This window comes from Oncorhynchus masou, chromosome 23, assembly GCF_036934945.1.
Source record: "Oncorhynchus masou masou isolate Uvic2021 chromosome 23, UVic_Omas_1.1, whole genome shotgun sequence".
NCBI classification, from domain to species: Eukaryota; Metazoa; Chordata; class Actinopteri; order Salmoniformes; family Salmonidae; genus Oncorhynchus; species Oncorhynchus masou.
The window spans coordinates 16,330,695-16,341,413 of record NC_088234.1 but is presented as its reverse complement, the minus strand read 5'-3'; the positions used below and the strand labels follow the sequence as shown (position 1 = coordinate 16,341,413).

Here is a 10,719-nt window from a genome sequence, read left to right as displayed (position 1 = left end):
TGACCAAAAGTATGTGGACACCCACGCGTCAAACATCTCATTCAAAATCATAAGCATTAAAATGAAGTTGGTCCCCGCTTTGCTGCTATAACAGCCTCCACTCTTCTGGGAAGGCTTTCCTCTAGATGTTGGCACATTGCTGCAGGGACTTGTTTCCATTCAGCCACAAGCATTATTGAGGTCGGGCACTGATGTTGGTTGATTAGGCCTGGCTCGCAGTCGGGGTTCTAATTCATCCCAAATGTGTTTGATGGGGTTGAGGTCAGGGCTCTGTGCACGCCAGTCAAGTTCTTTCACACCAATCTCAACCAACCATTTCTGTATGGACTTCACTTTGTGCATTAACATTTACTTCATATTATGAGGCTGTAGCATTAAGATTTCCCTTCACTGGAACTAAGACTAGCCTGAACCATGAAAAACAGCCCCAGACCATTATTCCTCCTTCACCAAACTTTACAGTTGGCACAATGTATTCGGGCAGGTAGCGATCTCTGCATTCGGGCAGGTAGCGAACATGTTTCCACTTTACACCACCCCAGCCAACGCTTGGCATTGCGCATGGTGATCTGAGGCTTGTGTGCGGCTGCTCGGCCATGGAAACCTGAATCCACTAATTTGAAGGGCTGTCCATATACTTTTGTATTTATAGTCTCTCTTTGAATAGATCCAGTGCTTGACTTGGACTGAAATAGGTGGTGGTACTATTTACGTTTAGGGGCAGGAGCTCCACAATACTTTTGAGCTTATATTCTATAAGAGTAAAAGGCGCTGAAGCAATAGAACATTTTCCGTGCCGGTACTCCACTCTGGTGAGCTCCTGCCCACGCCCAGCACCATTGACTAGATCTAGTCTAACACTGTTTCCTTCCCACTTATTGGCAATCTGCTTCTGCATGGCAGGCGGTACCAGTGCATCAAGTCTGAAACCAACAGGCTCCTGAACAGCTTCTATCCCTAAGCCATAAGACTGCGAAATAGCTAACATAATGGCTACATGAACTGTCTGAGTTGACCCTTGTATTTTATTAGATTTTCTGCACTGTCTCTATACATACTCACACACCCCAACACACACATAACACGCACACACATTTATACTGACTCTACACAAACGATCACATACAATCATCATATACACTGCTGGTACTCTGTTTATCATATATCCTGATGCCTAGTCACCTTACCACTATACATATCTCCCTCTATCACTCCAGTATCCCTGCACATTGTAACTATGGTATTGGAACTGACCCTGTATATAGCTTCTTACTTTCTCCTGTTCTTCTTATTTCTCATTTGTATATATTTTGTGTAGTTTTGTTCTACTTTATGTTATTTTTAGTGTTACATTGATATTGATTACTGCATTGTTGGGTTTAGATCTTGCAAGAACGGCATTTCACTGTACTTATGCACGTGACATTAAAGCTTGAAACTGATGTCGTCATGATAGCAAGCGGAGCGGTGTAGTGGTGCCAGGAGAAATGGGTATACTCTCATTTTCCTCGATGTGTTTAAACGGACCGCCTGGAGGAGGAAAGGCGCACTGTGTGAAAAATTATATGAGAAACAGTGACATACACTCTGAATGACCTAACATGATCAATCATATATTGGTATTTTAGCCCAAGCTGTACTGTGCAGTAGGCCAATAGTAGACCAACTATTGAAACAGATAAACTGCGTCAGAAATTCACCGGTTTCAGATTTTCAAAGTTACTTTTATTTTTTACAGAAAAATAACAAACTTGTATGTTCTAAGAGTCCATATCAATGCTTAAACAACATCAGGAGACCACTTTTGAATTAAGACATTGTTTTTTTTGGGGGGGGGGGGAGTTACCCTTTAATTCTAGCGTAAGGGCACCTAGCTAGCGCTACTGCTTGATTAGTGGTGTTTCTGTGGCACACGAGATTGTGTTTGCGAAAGAAATTGCCAATGGGTTGACGCAAATAATCACGATATCATTCTGACAGGTAGGCATAGACTACTTTCTAGCTAGTTAACATTTAATAGAGATGGTTTTTAGGAAAGCCTTTCCATCTACCAGAAAACGGTTAGACCTATCATTAGCATCGTTATATTTTTCATGTTCTGTAATTGTTTGAAACCTGGACGTTTTGCTTCATATTGTGAGGCATGTCTTACCTTGCTCCAAAATCCCACCATTGAGACGTGGAGGCAATTATTTTATCTTACTCACATGCGTTCTCCTGTTCTATTAGTTTTCTTTCAACATGCTTTCATTGTCTAGCAGCCAAAGGCATTATCCTAATCGTATTAGCAACCGATGATATTTGTTGTGTCTTTATTTCCCGCTTCTTTCTAACGGATTTTTCTATCTGTTCATCAAACCGATTGCGTGTGCGGTGCTCATTTTAGAACAGTTTTCCCGCAAAGGACATTTTGGGACATTCACGCATAGGTCTACTGCCGAGTGTACATGGCTGGTACATTGATGCGCCTAAAATATGAAGAAATAATAGTTTATCAACATTTTAAGTTAAACATTCCGATCTGTTCCACCAGCCGTATTAATTGATACGGGGTATACCTCCACTCCACTACTTTGATTCGTATCAGTGAGCATTCCGATGTGAGTATACGCAATGCCCACTTAAAGATAATTGGATATATGGCATATACCTGCTTATACCCTCCACTACACCACTGAACAAGCTCATTGCAAATGACAATTACGCATAGTGAAATTAATGAAAATAAATCCCACTACAAGCTGGTTCAAATCGTGATACGTGTGTGTCTGATTATCAAGTGACAACACCTGAGTGATTCATATTCTAACCAGACAGTAGCCAGACTAGCCTAAAATGGGCGCCACCCCTCCTTTGCAATAGGGCCTACATCAAAGCGCAGCACGTGCCCAAATCGCATGGTTAGTGCCGACGCGATAGGCATAACCTATATTATAGAGACACCATGAACATTCAATAACTCAGTAATAGGCATGGCCTAAGTCTACCTGAAGTAGCCTAGTACTGTAAGGGGGGGAGAAGTTAGTCAACATGTGCACAGTGAACATTTCTCAAGGTCGTGTGACGCAACGAAGTTGAGCTCATGTAGGCCTAACCGGTTTTGCATCCTAACGTCTTTACTGACGCGCGATAGTATGTGGAGTCTATAATGGAGAAAGACCGTGAGTCACAAATGTTTACGTCCTAAATGGTACCCTATCACCTATATAAGCTAGTGCACGAGTTTTGACCAGGACCCATAGGGCTTTGTCGAAAAGTAGGGCACTATGTAGGAAATAGGGTGACATTTGGGATGAACGGCTGGCCTATACTATCAGAAGCTAGTGCTAACCTGGGCTGAGCTGATTAAATCCCTTTAGGGGTGGAATTTCCCCGCGCATTTGTTTCGAATGGAGTACTTTTAAAACATCTCAAAACTAAATAGAATACCTCTAAGCATGTCATACTGGAGAAATTCCTTGAATTCATCGCTCGTCACACCTCTGAGGACAACATTTTTTAAGTTATCCATATGGTTGCAATCGATGAATGAGCTTGGAGAGAGGTGCCCTATAAGTAAAAAAAAACAACACAAACAAACATTCACATTGATTGATTAATCAATTAAGTTTTTTTGACTGATAACAAAATACAATTTATTTATATATAGCTTTACCTGAGTGCTAATAATTTCTTAAAGAACCAACTTCTAACCTTTTAAAAGCAGAATGTTGAGGGAGGGCTTCTTATTACACTGTTATTATTATGTTCTCATATCTCTCTCTCTCTCAACCCCCCCCTCTCGCTCTCTCTCTCACCCCGCTCTCTCGCTCTCTCTCACCCCCCCCTCTCTCGCTCTCTCACTCTCTCACCCCCTCTCTCTCACCCCCCTCTCTCACCCCCGCTCTCTCTCACCCCCCTCTCCTCTCTCTCTCTCTCTCTCTCTCTCTCTCTCTCTCTCTCACCCCCCTCTCACTCCCCCCTTCTCTCTCACCCCCCTCTCGCTCTCTCCCTCTCTCTCTCACCCCCTCTCTCGCTCTCTCTCTGTCTCACCCCCCCTCTCGCTCTCTCCATCTCTCTCTCTCTCTCTGTATCACCCACCCTCTCCCTCTCTCTCACCCTCTCTCTCACCCACCCTCTCTCTCTCACTCTCCCTCTCTCTCTCTCCTGCAAAGGAATCGACGCGTAGGCTACGTCTTTAACAAGAGGCGTAGCTCTTTGCTTATGCATTGTGGTACTTGCCTTGGTTGAGAAATTTTTGCTTCCTGCATACACATCCAGAGACAAGTTGAGAGAAAGAAAGAGGGTTCGCTCGCTGTGAAAGCCAGGACATTGACAGTAATGTTACCATCTAGTACAACCAAAATAATAGTTATTCTATAGAGGAGAAGGATTAACTTTCGATTGCACGGACGAACATTTTTACGCATTCACTAGCCAAACTGTTCACACACACCGTAGGTTTTGCAACGAAGAGGCAGAGGGAAAAGAAGACAGGCTATTAAACCCGTTCGTTTGAAACCCTTTTTAGCTAACATACCTCCGTGATGTCGGAGCGAGGAGGGCTCCCGCGGACCGGAGGTGCCCCCTCCCCGCACGTGCAGCCCTCCAAACCGGTCACGATCACCTCGAATCGCCCGGTTCACATGAACCTCTACGCCACCTGGGAAGTGGACCGCTCTTCGCCAAGCTGTGTGCCGAGGTAGGAGCATTCGAGTATGAGGAGATAGTTGCTTTTCTGTCTGTCTGTTGGTTTCTTGTTTGGTCTGTGTTTACACAAAATAGCACGTTTGCAGAAAGCATAAAGACGCCCCCTGTATGTGTTTACTTGGGATTTTAATTCTCTTTAGGTGGTTGACATAGGAGGCATGCATTGTTTTTGGTGTCTGAGCATGATAATGCATTGCCAACCCGCAATCTTGTTGTTGTCTTGTTTACCTGGTCTACCCAGACACGTAGCAATCATATATATAGGCTATAGTCCACATTCTTTTTTATTTATTTTACCTTTATTTTACTAGGCAAATCAGTTAAGAACAAATTCTTATTTTCAATGACGGCCTAGGAACAGTGGGTTAACTGCCTGTTCAGGGGCAGAACGACAGATTTTGTACCTTGTCAGCTCGGGGATTTGAACTTGCAACCTTCCAGTTACTAGTCCATTGCTCTAACCACTAGGCTACACTGCCGCTGAAGAGTCTTCTTGATATTCTCTTAACAATGTATATTTTATGTACATTCCCTCTCAGGCACATGGTAGGCCTACTACTAGCTCTGTATGTCTCAGTAGGTCGTGGTATTTAGGGGGGAAGTACCATATCAAATGCACCACTGGTCATTCAGGTGACATGGCTTACAGAAGAACAAACTGTTAAAAAACAAACTGTCTGTCTGGATGTATTTCATCCCGTAGCGCAAGGCTTCACCATTTGATTTCGATTCAAATATTGCCAGTGGTTTTAGCAATATTCTACAGTCCTTATCAATGGATGAGGTCGATTTGTTATAGGATCCTCTTTTTTGAGGGTTTATCCAGATAGGGGAGTGTGTATTAATCCCATGTAATGGAGCAGTAGGAAGAGTGGCCAGGAAAGCACACACCGAACATCGATCCATGATTATTATGAACACATTCTCAAGATCCCTCTTTGTCTGTGTGTGTGTGTGTGTGTGTGTGTGCGTGTGCGTGTGCGTGTGTGTGTAGTTTAGAGGCCACTGTCTGCCACTTTCTCTATCTTTCTATCTTTTCATTCCCTCCCTCCCTGCTGTACTACAGTTTCTTATGCTATAGGACACTTGATGTGCTCATTGGTATGTGTGTGTGTTTAAACATCTACCCTACCCCCTTCTCAATGGCCATAGACAGCTCGTACAGAACTACACTGTCCTAGTAACATAACATTGGCCGATAGAAGGTTCACAGTGTGGACTAGAGGTAATGCTGCAACCTCTGGCACAGATGTTAACAGTGTCGTTGTAAAGTAGTTTAGAACGTACCGTAACCTCCCTCCACAGCTAGCTAGAAATGTCGCCGTTGGAGCCATCCATTTGGAACAGCTTTGTACAGTTCAATCGGTTCCCAGGTTGTCAAGCGGGTGGTTACGTGTGTTGGCATAGCTCCAGAGACAAGTTGAGAGAAAGAAAGAGGGAGGTAGAGGACCCAGGTTCAAGCCCAGTCACAAGCAAGTTGAGGGAGGCAATGTTACATGCTAAGCTAGCACACTGACCCTGGCTATATCGGCATAGGTTTGTTACATGCTAAGCTAGCACACTGACCCTGGCTATATCGGCATAGGTTTGTTACATGCTAAGCTAGCACACTGACCCTGGCTATATCGGCATAGGTTTGTTACATGCTAAGCTAGCACACTGACCCTGGCTATATCGGCATAGGTTTGTTACATGCTAAGCTAGCACACTGACCCTGGCTATATCGGCATAGGTTTGTTAAATGCAAAGCTAGCACACTGACCCTGGCTATATCGGCATAGGTTCGTTAAATGCAAAGCCAGCACACTGACCCTGGCTATATCAGCATAGGTTTGTTACATGCTAAGCTAGCACACTGACCCTGGCTATATCGGCATAGGTTTGTTACATGCTAAGCTCGCACACTGACCCTGGCTATATCGGCATAGGTTTGTTAAATGCAAAGCTAGCACACTGACCCTGGCTATATCGGCATAGATTTGTTACATGCTAAGCTAGCACACTGACCCTGGCTATATCGGCATAGGTTTGTTAAATGCAAAGCTAGCACACTGACCCTGGCTATATCGGCATAGGTTCGTTAAATGCAAAGCCAGCACACTGACCCTGGCTATATCAGCATAGGTTTGTTACATGCTAAGCTAGCACACTGACCCTGGCTATATCGGCATAGGTTTGTTACATGCTAAGCTCGCCCCATGACCCTGGCTATATCGGCATAGGTTTGTTAAATGCAAAGCTAGCACACTGACCCTGGCTATATCGGCATAGATTTGTTACATGCTAAGCTAGCACACTGACCCTGGCTATATCGGCATAGATTTGTTACATGCTAAGCTCGCACACTGACCCTGGCTATATCGGCATAGGTTTGTTACATGCTAAGCTAGCACACTGACCCTGGCTATATCGGCATAGGTTTGTTAAATGCAAAGCTAGCACACTGACCCTGGCTATATCGGCATAGGTTCGTTAAATGCAAAGCCAGCACACTGACCCTGGCTATATCAGCATAGGTTTGTTACATGCTAAGCTAGCACACTGACCCTGGCTATATCGGCATAGGTTTGTTACATGCTAAGCTCGCCCCATGACCCTGGCTATATCGGCATAGGTTTGTTAAATGCAAAGCTAGCACACTGACCCTGGCTATATCGGCATAGATTTGTTACATGCTAAGCTAGCACACTGACCCTGGCTATATCGGCATAGATTTGTTACATGCTAAGCTCGCACACTGACCCTGGCTATATCGGCATAGGTTTGTTACATGCTAAGCTAGCACACTGACCCTGGCTATATCGGCATAGGTTTGTTACATGCTAAGCTAGCACACTGACCCTGGCTATATCGGCATAGGTTTGTTACATGCTAAGCTAGCACACTGACCCTGGCTATATCGGCATAGGTTTGTTACATGCTAAGCTAGCACACTGACCCTGGCTATATCGGCATAGGTTTGTTAAATGCAAAGCTAGCACACTGACCCTGGCTATATCGGCATAGGTTCGTTAAATGCAAAGCCAGCACACTGACCCTGGCTATATCAGCATAGGTTTGTTACATGCTAAGCTAGCACACTGACCCTGGCTATATCGGCATAGGTTTGTTACATGCTAAGCTCGCACACTGACCCTGGGTATATCGGCATAGGTTTGTTAAATGCAAAGCTAGCACACTGACCCTGGCTATATCGGCATAGATTTGTTACATGCTAAGCTAGCACACTGACCCTGGCTATATCGGCATAGATTTGTTACATGCTAAGCTCGCACACTGACTCTGGCTATATCGGCATAGGTTCGAATCCGTTGACACAACCTCTCTCTATCTTTCCCCACGGTCATTCTCTCTCGCTATCTGTTCAATAAAACCTGGAAATCCCTTAAAATATATATCTAAAAAAAAAGAAGAATCATAGTAACTTCATTACCATATAATAACCATATCATAACCGTAGTGCAGAAACACTGATACCGAGATGCCAGTGCATTAGACAGGACTGGTAAAAGCGTCATCACATGGGCTTTAGTACTGTGCTTTCTAATGATCCTTTTCAAAAAGCTTTAGAGCTTTGTTCATCTAGAACTAAAGCCCTTGAGTGTGCTTTGACGGTGTGCATTTCAGTATTTTTGTCAAGTGCTTTTTCGGGTTAAGTGTGTAGATGAGTTGTTCTCTAAAATATCCCGTCTGTGTCCTTACTCTGTCACTTTGACATCCTGTCTCGGACTATTACTAAGGCTAGAGAAGGTCTCCGTTGTTTTTGGGAGGTTTGTTGACTATTTCATGTTTCAGTGCATAGTGATGTCACCGTGCTGCATCTGCACAGTTTCATGCTTTAGCAGGTCGTGGTCCATCACCCCTTCTTCCATTTCACTGCAGAGAAACAGACAGGGAAGCAGAACTCTGAGAAATACACTCCTTCTTTCTTTCTTTCATTCTTTCTTTCATTCTTTCTTTCTTTTTCTTTCTTTCTTCCCACCTTCTTTTCTTTCTCTCTTTCCATGAGGCAATCACTGATCTGACGCAATGCAGCCTAGATCGTTAGACTGTGCTAGAGAATCCTGAGTTTCACCTGTCCAATCTTGTCAAATATGCAGGGGTGGAAGTAGAATTAATTTCTTCCTTGTACGGGACCTCCTTTATGTCCTTAAAAAAATGTATGGGCTTGTCATAGTTTTCCATATAGAATCCATATTCATTCAATAGGATCTCTGTGGGCCTAGTTGTAAATATGTGTTATTTAACTTTTTTAAATGTTTTAGCTTTTACTGTGGCATAAACACAACCCTCATCGGATTGTCTAACAATCACTTCAAAGGGCTCCTTTAACAGGCCATGAGGCCAGAATTGTCATTAGACCAGATTTTATGCGTCCACTGCAGTCCGCGTGCGCCTCGGTGTCGGCCATTCGTCTCTGCCTTGGTGTTCTCATCAAACCACATCGCATTTTGGAGCGCAGGCTTTACCACCAGTTTTCAAGTCCATTCGCTCATTTTTTCAATGCCTCTGACATATTCAAAAGTTGTCTAATAGCCTACAGTTCTCTTGACATTTTGTTTGAATTATTGTGAATGGCTCATGTTTTACCGTAACGGCGTAACCCCCGCAATTTATTTTGCTGGGATGCCGTTCTGAAACATACCGCCTACTTTCACCCCTGGAGATATGTGGTCACTTCAAGGAAGGGAGGAGGTAAGTGTCTCAACTTGTGTCTCAAGACAGGCCCAAGCTGTCTTGTCATTGTGATTGCTGCAGAAAACTGGATCATGAATTTCCTCACTGTAGAGGTTTGTAGCTGTAACCTCTTCCTGTTCCTGTCTACCCACAATTTGCGTGTTGTTTGCATTGACTAAAAGTGCCTCTGTGAGGTCAGTTCCAGAGTCAGCCTTTATTGCCACTTTACCATAATGAACTATGCTGAAGGGGGAACTAAACTGGTCCTTGATCAGTATACACTACAGTAACCTACTTTCTCCAATTTACCATGTTTCTGCAGCGTCACAATCATCACCAGCGCTTGTCACCAACCATCTCATTTCACAGCTTTTTCGCCTCATTGACTTTCTTCGAACTCACCCTGCGGGTGAGCGGACGGGGGATGAGGGACAAGAGAGCGGACGGGGGATGAGGGACAAGAGAGCGGACGGGGGATGAGGGACAAGAGAGCGGACGGGGGATGAGGGACAAGAGAGCAGAGGGGGATGAGGGACAAGAGAGCAGACGGGGGATGAGGACAAGAGAGAGGATGGGGGATGAGGGACAAGCGAGCAGAGGGGGGATGAGGGACAAGAGAGCAGAGGGGGGATGAGGACAAGAGAGCGGACGGGGGGATAAGGACAAGAGAGCGGACGGGAGGATGAGGACAAGAGACAACATTTATTTTATTCCCAAACCAAATAATCCCAGTGACAAAAATAGCCTACCCTTCCTGCAATGTGTTTCAGCTGATCACCACCAAACCTTAAATGTAGCTGTTAATATAGCTCTGCTGTATGTGGCATTGAAATAATGAAACATTCCCATTACTAAGCGTGTTAGTCAGTTGTTGGAGTCAGTTCCAAATTACACCCTTTCCCCTACATAGCGTACTACTTTTTAACAGCCCTATGGGCCCTGGTCAAAAGTAGTGCACTATTTAGGGTACCACGTGGGACGCAGGCTGAGAGTTGACATAAGGGGATGGTTGGGATTCCTGCTCCTGCCGACTGAGTTGTTGAAGCACAAGGCCCTGGCATGAACCAAGGGAAATTCCTGTGACTCCAGCCCAGAGGACTGGAACGGAACGGACGGTTGGATGAGTTTTACTGCTGAGCTGTAGTCAACTCTGTCCCTCGTCGTAGCTGGGGCTGGAGCTGAGGTCTGTAGCTGGGGCTGGAGCTGAGGTCTGTAGCTGAGGTCTGTAGCTGGGGCTGGAGCTGAGGTCTGTAGGTGGGGCTGGAGCTGAGGTCTGTAGCTGGGGCTGGAGCTGAGGTCTGTAGTTGGGGCTGGAGCTGAGGTCTGTAGCTGAGGTCTGTAGCTGGGGCTGGA

The 10,719-nt window shown here is 44.8% G+C and overlaps 1 protein-coding gene across 2 annotated transcripts in view; it reads left to right on the top strand.

The window, feature by feature from the left end:
• Positions 1 to 1,903: 1,903 nt before the first annotated feature.
• Positions 1,904 to 10,719, top strand: part of LOC135510415 (phosphofurin acidic cluster sorting protein 1-like) — a 107,760-nt gene continuing 98,944 nt past the window's right edge. The window contains exons 1-2 of one of the 2 annotated variants that reach the window (XM_064931306.1): positions 1,904 to 1,980; positions 4,511 to 4,681. In XM_064931306.1, coding sequence (XP_064787378.1) covers positions 4,527 to 4,681 — 155 coding nt within the window. In that variant the 5' untranslated portion in view covers positions 1,904 to 1,980; positions 4,511 to 4,526. Of the gene's footprint in view, positions 1,981 to 4,207; positions 4,682 to 10,719 lie in introns of those variants that run through there. The other variant, XM_064931307.1, reaches the window with a different exon arrangement.